Genomic DNA, 12,710 nt, shown 5'->3' on the forward strand with positions numbered 1-12,710 from the left:
ATTTACGATTAACTAAGAATAACAGTCTACTTATAATTGTTAATATTTTGAAATGAGACAGACTTGATGACGTATGGACGGTGAAATGCGACCTCCGGAGGCTGCAACCTTCTGATTGAGAAACGGCCACGACCTTGCTGTTTTGAATAGGCGTGGCTAACACTGCGTGATTACTTTAGACGAGCCTTTCCTACTACCGACAAGAGTGCGATCATTCTTTTCGCATTTACTTCATTCGAACAAAATTTCAGCAATCGGTAAGAACTTATAAACTAATTGCAGATATTACGAAGTGTCTGAACGGGTTATTCTCAACACCAAAGTAAACTTTAATCGTGTGAAATCCCTTAGCTGTTGCTAGGGGATAGCCGAGCATTTCCTGTTCTGTTGCAAAATAAGTAACTTAGCCCAAGTTTGTTTTTCTAAACAGGTAACTTATTAAAAATAATATAACGTTACAACTCGCACAGCACATCTTGTGTTTTTTAATATTTTACGTCCAGTTCTAGATTTGTTTTAGGAAAATTAAATAAAGAGTTACTATCGACGAGTATAGTGTCTGGATCCTTGGCGTACTACTACATGTTGAAATAGTTGACTGTCTCATATTTCATTAATATTTAAATGCAGAAGTGCATCAATTGTACAGACTCTGTTGAGTTTATTATCAGTGGTTGAATGGTTCAGTTCAGCTTTAGGGTTTTGACTCTAAATTTTAATATACAATAGCCTACTAAATTTGAGCTGCTAATTGAGTTTTACACGGTAATACCGTGCTATGCAGATCTCTTATAACAGTACCGTCTAACTCTACAGACAAAAATGGTACTCTGTTTGTGATTTACATACATTTACAGTCTAAATAAAATCTACATATTTCATTAAGGGACAAAAAGAGTTTTAACAAATCAGATTAACAGATTTACCACAACATAAAGTATTGGAGTAACCAACACTCCACTGAACCACAGAGATGGACTAGTACTGCTTACCATGTCCTAAATATGCTCAGCATGTGTTGATCTACAGATTGAAGGTTTTTAAATAGTGCTGCTTTCTTTCCACAGAGCTAATTTAAGATGTTTTACACTTGTGGTCCCAATGAGGCGATGGTGGTCTCAGGTATGCAGCAGCTGTTCTACATTACTACACGCATGCTTTACTGTATTAATACTCACGTGCAGCTGCAAGTCAAAGATGTTTACATTTACTTAATATACACAATGATTGCAATAAAATGAGAATGTAAAAGTAGAGCAAAAAATTGCACCAATACAGATCATTTGAATACTGCTTTACTGTATTTTCACTATATGGTATGCAGTTAATAAGCTGTTTGATTGGACAACATTGATTGGCTTGATATCCTACAGACAAGTAATCTGTAATGATAATAGGGATCAATGGTGTTGTGCAAACCCCATTTTTTCTTAAGCAATACCCTTGCATGTTTGAATAGCTGCTTTTATGTGTGCAGCAATATTGCAGAACCGGTTGTATTGAATTGACTTTCATTCATACAGTAGGTCAAAACAGACACAAAGTACACAGACACAAAGTTACACATTAAGATTGCTTTTAAGGACCCCAACAGGCTCACATTTGTTACATATTTAGCATACATAGTCCAATCATATTGTGCTAAGAGGCAAAAATGAAGTCACCAGGTCTATTGTGTCTCGGTCACACTCAATCTCTGGAATGGGTTGTGCTTTGTAAACACTTGACTGCAGGTGTTGTCGACATTCAGTCACAGGAAGTGTGGTTATGTGGCATTTCTGTCGAAAATCCAACTGTGTGACATTGCTTTGCTTTATCCATCATTATTGAAGGAGTTTAGACATTATTAACTAAGGGACACTGCCTACTATTTGCCATGTATTTTTTAAATAAAGTAAGTATAGTCATCTAATACCAGCATGCAAAAAAAACTCTCCCTCTTTGTGTATTTCAGGCTGCGGCCGCTCCCCTCCTTTGCTGATTGCTGGAGGAAGAGTGTTTGTTTTACCCTGCATTCAGAAAATCCAGCGGTATGTATTGAATTTCAATAGAAGGTGACTTTTAAAACATGTAGGCGCTTGAGCACGTGTTGGTGCACGGGAAACATTTTGTTTAACCAGGTGCCATAGTAGGGTGAATTTTGTGTAATTCCAAAATTGACTGGGAGTTACAAGCCACCTAATTTATAGGAATTCGGACAAATGCAGCTGCGTTTGGCAGTAGAGAGTCCGGTGTTTACATTCCACTTTAAGATTGATGAATCTTTATGTCCTGGTTGAAAACCTTCATTCCATTTTGTAGATATCTTCAGATGAATTTGCAAATGATCCAACAAATGTGTCTGTAATGGCCAACAGCTGTGTGTTCAGATGTCCACCTCATTCCCTCTCCACCACACCAATAGTCTCGTATATCAACAATTACATGTGTGAGGTCAATGCTGTGCACGTCTGATTCGGGGCTTGAGAACATGTAATGGCTTGTGGATAAAGTAATTTGTGTGACTCATGAATAATATAACATCATATCCGAAATTATAAATCCTGTATGTCCAGTAAGATTTATATTATCTAGTGTTGTGTACTATTCATGCCCACAGTGAATTATCACTGGTTGAAAAGATGATGTGTATGTAAGTGATGTGTTTTATAAAAGCAATAAGTTACTCAAGGCTTGTGCTGTATCTAAGGGTTTGCAATCACTCCACTTCACATTGTGCCTAATATCGCCCTTTAGCCGTGACTTAATCACAATACAGCACAGCCTCTCGTACCTTTTTGCTTTTATAAAACAGTAACCTTACCAAAAATGACAGCAAAAAAGTAACCGTGCGACTTTGATGAAATAAAATCACTAAAGCCTTCATTTGGGGGCGGCAGTGCCTCAGTGGTTCATGTAGGTTGTCTACAAATCGGAAGGTTGGTGGTTCAATCCCCGGCTCCACCTGACCAAGTGTCGAGGTGTCCTTGAGCAAGACACTTAACCCCAGCTGCTCCCGACGAGCGGGATGGCGCCTTGCATGGCTGACAGTGCCGTCGTTGTATGAATGAGTGAGTGAATGTGAGGCAAATTGTAAAGTGCTTTGGATGGCCATATGTCTGTTAAAAGCGCTATATAAATGCAGTCCATTTACCATTCTATTGGATAAAGTAGTCCCTGACCTGCTGTGAACAGCAACAATGTTTCACAAATGGGTCAATGACATGAGATGCATATTCTGGTGTCTGGGGCATTATTTACTTTAAAAATAACTTGATAAATTTATAACATGTCATTTTATTCTATAACATATTTAGTTTAAATACATTTTAATGATTTTTGTTAATAATAAATACTAATTTTGGATTTGGTATGCTTGTGAAATGCCAGGCGGGCAATTGTCTGTGCAAATTAGCAGTCAAGACGACTGCTATTTTAAAATAAAATTATTTTTATTTTATGTTCAAAACCTTTCCTATAAACAAATCTCTCAAATATTAGTAGTTGTTGGGATGTTAGAATAATTGAAAAACTTTTTTCCAAAAATGTGGATGTTCTCAAACTTCAAGGAAGTACAATCTAAGGACTTAGAAGTTAACAAGCATAAACTGTAAACATGATTATATACCTATATGTATAAATACCTATAATTGAATTAAAAAAAAAAAGTATTCATGAAGTTAATATCACACGCAAAATCTTATACCAGCATTCAAGTAGAAGTCTTTTAAATGTAAAGTCATTGCAGAGGTCAGGTGGTGCAACCAGAAAGTCAAAGGGTTCTACTGCTATGAATCCCCCTGAGAAATAAAAATCATTAAGCTAAATAATTTAGTTAATAATTTTAGTTTCAATAGATGAAAGCTAAGGTTGTCTATAATTACTTTTTTAAATTATTGTTTTAAAATGTATAGTTCTCAAATATTAATTTTATGGTAAATTTGTTTTACACTATTAAACTTTTTCAGGATTATAATTTTAAATGGCCCTATCAAATAAACAAACAATCAGCATGACACAGGGAGCACATTAAAACTTATCTTGCAAATAGACTGGTTGTACCACCTGAAATTTTTAAAATAAAATTATTAAAATATACTGAAATGTTATTCAATATACAAAACTTTTTTATAAACACATTGTTCTATACATATAAATATGCATTAAATCCATTCTTAAAAGATTTTTTTAAAAATATGTTTTTAGGAGCTTGTTTTGTCACTATCCCATTGGGTGCAGTGGCCATAGCTGTGTTTTATCAAAAAATACACAGTTATTGACCAATCAAAGACTGGAACTGACCATTTATACATTTATTACAATATCTAGCATGATTCTAGCATTATGTATAGAGATAACCATAAGTAACCATTCAGATGGTTAGTTAAAGGGATAGTTCACTTTAAAATGAAAATTGTACTAATTTTCATTCCTCATGTTGTTCTAAACCTGTATGAATTTCTTTTTTCGGATGAAAACAAAAGAAGATATTTTGAGAAATGAACACAAAGCAGATTGTGACCATTGACTTCCATAGTAGGAAAAGTATTGTGATAAATGATAAAGAAAATATTTTGATAAATGATGGTAAGCACGCAGTTGACAGGACCCATTAAATTTTGTTTTTTATTTCTACTATGGAAGTCAATGGTCACTATCTGCTGTGTGTTTACCATCATTTTTCAAAATATCTTCTTTGGTGTTCATCAGAAAAAAGAAATTCATACAGGTTTAGAACAACATGAGGATGAGTAAATGATGACAGAATTTTCATTTTAAAGTGAACTATCCCTTAAAGGTGCTGCGTCATCCTGCTCTTAAAGTATCACACATGTTCTGATTGTTTTGCTTCATGCAGTATTCTGCTTTTATTGAAGATAAAGTGATTATTTGATGTTTGAAATATGTTAAGATATAATAATCTCTGCACATATTTAAAATCAATCAGTAACTGCTGTATCTGCCTTTTTCTTTTATACTATTTGTTCATGCTGTAATTTTCTTTTTTTCCAGGATATCTCTTAATACTCTCACTCTTAATGTGAAGAGTGATAAGGTCTACACCAGACATGGAGTACCTATCTCAGTGACAGGCATTGCCCAGGTTAGTGATACACACAAACAATACAAAAGCTCAAATCTCAAGTGTACAGTCTATGAAACCTGTCGTGCTTTCTCTGCAGGTGAAGATCCAGGGGCAAAATAAAGAAATGCTGGCCGCAGCTTGCCAGATGTTCATGGGGAAGTCCGAGACTGAGATCTCTCAGATTGCTCTGGAGACTCTTGAGGGACATCAGAGAGCCATTATTGCTCATCTGACTGTGGAGGTACACTGAGAAAAAAGTCTGTTTTTAAAACCAGGGGTCCAGATCCCTGACCAAGACACTTGATCAACCCAGCATATAATGTTTAAGATCATTATTTAAGGCTTAAATATAAAAAAGAGCACAACGTCTTATCTTTCTTTCTGTAGGAGATTTACCAGGACCGTAAAAAGTTTTCAGAGCAGGTATTTAAGGTCGCCTCCTCTGACCTGGTCAACATGGGGATCGGTGTTGTCAGCTACACACTCAAAGATGTTCATGACGATCAGGTGACCATTTCTAAGCTCTACATACATTCGCTTATTTACATTAAAAATTGTAAGTATACTTCAGTATTAAACTAATCTGTACTCTCTCACACAGGGTTATCTTGTCTCTCTGGGTAAAGCTCGTACCGCTCAGGTGCAAAAAGACGCTCGTATCGGAGAGGCTCAGTTTAAGAGAGATGCTGTTATGAGGGTCAGATACTTCATACTTTTTTACTTTTCTTGTAGGTGTTAAATGGTTTTGAACAAAACTAAATTTGTATATGTGTGTGTTTGTGTGCAGGAGGCTCATGCCATGCAGGAGAAGGTCTCTGCTCAGTATAAGAATGAGATTGAGATGGCCAAAGCCCAGCGAGACTTTGAGCTCAAGAAGGCCGCATATGACGTTGAGGTCAACACCAAGAAGGCGGAGTCTGAAATGGCCTATCAGCTTCAGGTATTACTGACATCCTAAATAGATGTGCAAAATTTTCATATGTCCATCTGCGAGAGGAAATTGTATCATTCACTCGGTTTCTATATGTCTTGCAACATCACGCATTTTGTGGGTCCAAAACTCTGCTCCATTTAACTTTTGCTCTGATCGGCTGTGATTGTTACCAGTTTCGAACTTCATTATAAATTATTAATTTTATGTGAATCATCTCTTCAGTTAAAAATTTCAGGAATTTTAGGAAAAACATCTAACTATGACCTGGACCACAAAACCAGTCGTAAGTCGCACAGGTGTATTTGTAGAAAAAGCCAAAAATATATTACATGGGTCAAAATTATTGACTTCCCATTTAATTATTTTTATGTATCCCCATTTACTCCACAAGGTCATTGCAGCATTAAGCCAGTAGAGAGTGCTAAAACCAACCTTGTCATTAATAATGTGTTGCGGAAGGACTTCATTTGGACTTTGAACTTTAAATGCGATTTTTTTTTCACCCTCAGATTCCAGATTTAAAATTGTTGTATCTCAGCCAAATATTGTCCTATCATAACAAACCATACATGGTTTGTATAAATCTCAATTTAAAAAGATCTTACGACTGGTTTTGTGGTCCATGATCACGTATGTGATATGTTGCTTGGTCGCCTCAAGTCTTAAACTTTATCCTTGTTTCCTGCAAATAGGTGGCTAAGACAAAGCAGCGCATCGAGGAGGAGAAGATGCAGGTTCAGGTTGTGGAGCGCACACAGCAGATCACCCTTCAGGAGCAGGAGATCACCCGTAGGGAGAAAGAACTGGAAGCTAAGGTCAGAAAGCCAGCTGATGCTGAGAGATATCGTGTCGAGAAGCTCGCTGAAGCAATGAGGTGAAAACAGCACGCTTGCGTATAACAAATGCAGTGGTGTCCATGTATGAAACCACATTAAATCGTATTTTTTCTCATCTAACAGACTACAATTGATTATGGAGGCAGAAGCTGAGGCCGAATCCATCAGAGTGAGTTCATGAATCTCTCCACGCTTGTGACATTGGGTGTAAACCACACAACATCACCACACCCTGTTGTCTTTTATTGTGCTCTTGCTGTGTGTGTCGCATATCTGTCTCTCACATTCTCCATCTATCTCCTGTTTCTTATCTTTCAGAATGAGGGGAGAGGCCGAGGCCTTCGCGTTGGAGGCGAAGGGTCGCGCTGAGGCAGAGCAGATGGCCAAAAAGGCCGAAGCTTTTAAAGAGTACAAAGAGGGAGCCATGGTGGACATGCTGCTCGAGACACTCCCACTGGTTAGTCTTATCAGTTTCTCAGTTCCTGCAAGAGCATTTCATTAGCTGCCCAAAAGATTCTGAGGGAACACCCGTACTGATAAAATATAAATAGAAACAGTGATAAGAGGATGTATGTTTAATATTGTCCTCCACACCTGTAGATGGCAGAGGAGATCAGCAAGCCACTCTCTGCAGTCCAGAAGGTCACCATGGTGTCGAGCGGAGGGTCAGAAGTGGGTGCGGCTAAGCTGGCAGGAGAGGTTCTGGATATTATGAGTCGCCTGCCGATGACGGTGGAGAAACTGACTGGAGTAAAAATTTCACAGGTAAAAAAAAAAAAAAAATTTCACAGGTGACCAAATTTCTACTCAAGTCACACATTACCAATGAAAGCCTTTTAAATACTGGAGGTCACTGTACTGTTGATAGAATTTTCAGTGGTCAAAAGTTTCACAAAATGCCTTCCAGGAAAATTATCTTCTAAAAATATATAAACAAATATATCAAATGAAAAAAACAGACCCTCTGCTTTCAAACAAACGAAACGGGATAAAACATTTATCTATATTTTTCCTCCGCTTATAAACTCTTAAATATGGGCATTTAAAAAAAAAACACACACACATTTTTTTAGCAAAAGCTGAAATAATTGCATTTTTTGTGAAGAAATTTTGTTAGACATCAGATTCAGAATGATTATAAAAATATATAAACATGCAAATATATCAAATAAAAAAACAGACCCTCTGCTTTCAAACAAATGAAACGGGATAAAACATGTATCTATATTTTTCCTCCGCTTATAAACTCTTAAATATGGGTATTTAAAAAAAACGTGTTTTTTTAGCAAAAAGCTGAAATAATTGAATTTTTTTGTGAAGACATTTTGTAAGAGATCAGATTCAGAATGATTATAAAATTTATAAAAAAAGACTTTAAAATTAGTAAAAAAAATTTGCTTCAGTTTTTTTATTAGGTAAGTGCGCCATCTAGTCGATAATCACTGTATTACAGATTAACATAAAAACTCATCAGGAACACGTTTTCCTCATGCAAATGTTTTGTCTTAAAGGTGCAGTGTGTAAATTTTAGCAGCATCTAGTGGTGAGGTTGCGAATTGCAACCAACGGCTTAATCCACTGCTCACCCCTTGCTTTTGAAACGCATAGAGAAACTACAGTAGCCGCCACCGGTAAAACATGTAATCGTCAGAGACAACTTAGTAAAAAAAGTTTGTCCGTTAAGGGCTTCTGTAGACGCATGACGGCACAAAATGGCGACCTCCACGTAAGGGAGATAAAAACGTCTCATTCTAAGGTAATAAAAACATAACGGTTCATTATAAAAAGGTTTTATAATACACCCTTGATAATATAGATTTGTATATTATTTTGCATTTTTGTCAAGATATCCTTCTAAAAATTACACACTGCACCTTTAATTAACGAGATAACTCATCAATGGCGGGTAAAGCATTAAATCTTATTCACACCTGGTGTCTTCTCCACAAACATTAAATGCTGCTGTCTTTTTTCCCAGGTTCCCTCAACCCGCATGGGTTAATGGAGTTCACTGAGACAGAATCTATTTTAATCCGCTGTGATGTTGGATCATCTTGGCTCTTTCTGTCTATGTGTGCTTGAATGCATGCCTGTGTTATATTATACTGAACCTGGAACCTCAATGTCATTTTAGTTGTTTTTTGTTATCCACCATATTGTAACGTTTCTTTTTTTTTACACCAGGCTTTGTGAATTATATGCTTTTATAACATTTATATAATCATTTTGTAGGTTAGTTGACTTAAGAGCCTCTCTGATTTGTAATGGTTTTAAGGAAGTACAATCTCAGTTTTTCATATGTGAATAGATTCTGTCCTTGTGCCTCTTAATTCTGCTAGGTTTCTTTCAGAACCAAAGTGCATTTTAGATTAATGCATACAAATTTACCTCAAGTGCATTATTGAAGCCATAGTGCATGTTGCCTTACATATACACGTGGCTGGTTGCATAAACTGTTAAAACTAGTCTTAACTCTTTTTTTCTTGAAGTTTGGTTATAACTTTTTCATTCAGTTACATGAAAAGACAGATTGGTGATTTGAAACTGAAAATTAAGACACAGTCTTAATGTTTATGCAACCGTCCACTGGTCAATCAAAAGCAAAGACTTAACACTGAAATACATTTATGGAAATTTATTTAATCTCTCTGTAACTGTTCACTATAGCTGCTTTAAAGTTACATGCTGTGAAAAATATCTCATTAGAAGGTCATTTGGTAAAGATATTTTCCTTAAAACTATGGAACAAAAGGTTATTGACATACCTGTATATACAACAGATAATAGTTTTGGTTTACTATTCAGCGTCTGTGCGCTCAGTTCTGCACTGTGGTTTATAAAGGGATTTTTACAGCAAGTTGAAAAATGAGAAGGTGAGATGCAAGTCTTTTTTGAAGTTGATGAACAAAAAGAAGAAGAGAAATAGGTCAGGTTTTCAGTGCATACCACAAACACGTCTTGATGGCCACAGAAACTCCAGAGGAACGCTGATGTCGCTTTCATTTCTCATGTAATGCAGTGCATGGAGAAGACAGTTAAATCTTTACATTTGTATGTAATGTAATGTACATTATAACACCAGATGCAATCCAATGCATCCTTTCACAAAGTGCCTCAAAGCAGCTGCCAGTGATATTGGGGTGGTTTCCCAGACAGGACGATATATCCTAGTCCAAGACTAAAATGCATGTTTGAGCTGCTTTCATTTAAAAACAACTGGCTCTTGGCTAATTTTAACATGTATATCAGTGACATTGTTTTGTCTCAAGAATCACACCTGTGGTGTTTGTTTGCAAAAACGTTTTAAATGTTCTAATGAGGCCTAATCCTGGATTAATCTAAACCCTGTCCGGGAAACCACCCCATTATCAGATACTTTAATGTCTCATGTTCAATACAGTCAATAATGTTTTGCATTTAGTTTTTATTCAGGTGTTGGGACTTGTTCATTTGTTTTAACGTATGACATCTTTTCACTAAACTTTTGCCTTAATATTCAATGAATGTAGATGTTAACATCTTAAAACTGACTAATCTCTATGTCCAGCTGAGATTCATGTTTGTTTTATTTAACATAATAAACTATTCTGTATGCGTTGTAATCTATATAGTCTTTTTTGTCTCGTATGTGTGCACAAACCTACACTGTAAAATGTTTAATCAACTCAGATTTACAAGTTATTTCAACTTACTATTATTTATCTTAAAGGTGCAGTGTGTAATTTTCAGAAGGATCTCTTGACAGAAATGCAAAATAATATACAAAACTATATTATCAGGGATGTATAAAGACCTTTCATAATGAACCGTTATGTGTTTATTACATTAGAACGAGACGTTTTTATCTACATACACAGAGGGTCCCCTTACATAGAAGTCGCAATTTTGTGCCACCATTTTTCTACAGAAGCCCTTAACGAACAATTTTTTTACTAAGTTGGCTCCGACCATGACATGTTTGTCCGGTGGCGGCTACCGTAGCTTCACTGTAAAAAAAAATCCGTAGAAATTACAACGTTATTGCAGCTGGGTTGCCGGTAATTTATCGTAGATTTAAATTTATGTTATTTACTGGCAAGAGTTTATTCAAAGTTAAATAAATTTTAAATATTAATAAGTCTTTATCTTTACAGAATAAAACTATACAATAACAGCCTCATGCAAAGCATTCTGGGAACCAGAAATCATCATCAACCTTTTCTGGATTTTTTTCCCAGAATGTTTTGCTTGATGCTGTTTTTCTAGTTTTACTCAGTAAAGACAAAGACTTGTAAATGTTTAATGTTCATTTAACTTTGAACAAAATGTTGCCAGTAAAAAACAAAAATTTAAATCTACGGTAAATTACCGGCAACCCAGCTACAATTTCTACGGAATTTTTTTACAGTGTTCTCTATGTGTTTCAAAAGCAAGGGGTGAGCAGTGGAATAAGCCGTTGGTTGCAATTTGCAACCTCACCACTAGATGCCGCTAAAATTTACACACTGCACCTTTAACTACAGATGAGTTCTAACTTATAAAATATAGTTGAAATAAGTCAACTTCCTCATTGCTTGTAAAGATAAATAGTAGTAAGTTGAAATGACTTGTACATCTGAATTGATTAAACCCAAAAAATGTAAGATTTTTTTTTACAGTTTATAGATGACAATATAGGATGCAGTGTTGGGGGATGTAATGCGCATTACGTAATAATATTATTTTTCTGAAGAAACGAGTAAAGTAACGCATTACTTTATAAAGGTACACATTAATATTTGAGTTACTTTTTAAAAAAAGTAATGCAAGTTACTTTTCAGTTTAATTAATTTAATTTAATTTAAAAATAAAATAATTTACTGAATTAAACTGTTACATATTAATGTAGAATTACGTACTCTGTGCGCCTGAGCAGGAACAGTTTAAGTCAGAAACGAAGATGGCAGGCCAGAGCTTGACATTTTTGCGATCATAAAAAACACCTGCAAGGCCTGAAAGAGATCAAGCTTCAGCCAAGGAAGAAAAAGTAACTTAAAAGTAACGTAAGCATTACTTTCCATGAAAAGTAACTAAGTAACGCAATTAGTTAAATTTTTGGGGAGTATAATGCATTACAATATTCTTACAGTATGTAAGTGTTTCAGTGTAAAAAAAGCCATCATTTGAATTTTATTTGAAAAGATTTATTAAAACACCTACAAAAATAGACAAAGACAGGCATCGACTAACACAAGCAGAGAGTCTAACACAGAGACAGACAAACCCCGATTAATAACAGATAGCAAATATTAATAAAGAAAATTATGTCCTACGAATTATTTACATTTTTTATGAAACATGAATAGGCGACATAACCGAGGACAGAACATGCCCAATACTATGTTTATAAAAATATAAAGTTTAGTTTAGGGCTTCAGTGTACCAAAGAAGGTTCAATGTCATTCAATAAGCATAGTCGGCATAGCAACATAACCATTTATGAATCACATTTTACTTGAGTATATTACAGTATATATATATAGGGGTAACTTGTGTGGCTTTGTAGCTTTCCACCCCTCCTACCCACATCCCCTTACTTTTAAATGTAAGACAGTTCACACACACCAGTCTCTGTAATGAGTTGTATTAAAGGTACAGCACCACTGCGTCTTAAAGGCATAGTTCACCCCAAAATGAAAATTCTGTCATGATGTTGTTTCAAACCTGTATACATTTTTTGTTCTGCTGAATACGAAGGAAGATATGTTTGTAAACAATTTGTTTTTAAGCACCATTGCCTTCCATAGTAGGTTTAAAAATACTATGGAAGTCAATGGTGCTCCAAAACAAAATCTTCCTTGGAGAACAAAGCAGAACTCATACAGGTTGAAAACAACATGAGGGTGAGAAAATGATG

The 12,710-nt window shown here is 35.5% G+C and overlaps 1 protein-coding gene across 1 annotated transcript; it reads left to right on the plus strand.

Annotated features, from left to right (window-relative positions):
- Positions 1-119: 119 nt before the first annotated feature.
- Positions 120-10,443, plus strand: flot1b (flotillin 1b). Its single transcript, XM_073872058.1, has 13 exons — positions 120-257; positions 1,068-1,122; positions 1,955-2,030; positions 4,993-5,083; positions 5,163-5,306; positions 5,453-5,572; positions 5,667-5,762; positions 5,853-6,005; positions 6,692-6,873; positions 6,959-6,999; positions 7,150-7,292; positions 7,436-7,600; positions 8,814-10,443. The coding sequence occupies exons 2-13, from the start codon at positions 1,080-1,082 to the stop codon at positions 8,835-8,837; spliced, it is 1,278 nt and encodes a 425-aa protein (XP_073728159.1). The 5' UTR covers positions 120-257; positions 1,068-1,079; the 3' UTR covers positions 8,838-10,443.
- The last annotated feature ends 2,267 nt before the right edge of the window (positions 10,444-12,710 follow it).

Source organism: Misgurnus anguillicaudatus, chromosome 10, assembly GCF_027580225.2.
Source record: "Misgurnus anguillicaudatus chromosome 10, ASM2758022v2, whole genome shotgun sequence".
Taxonomy (NCBI): domain Eukaryota; kingdom Metazoa; phylum Chordata; class Actinopteri; order Cypriniformes; family Cobitidae; genus Misgurnus; species Misgurnus anguillicaudatus.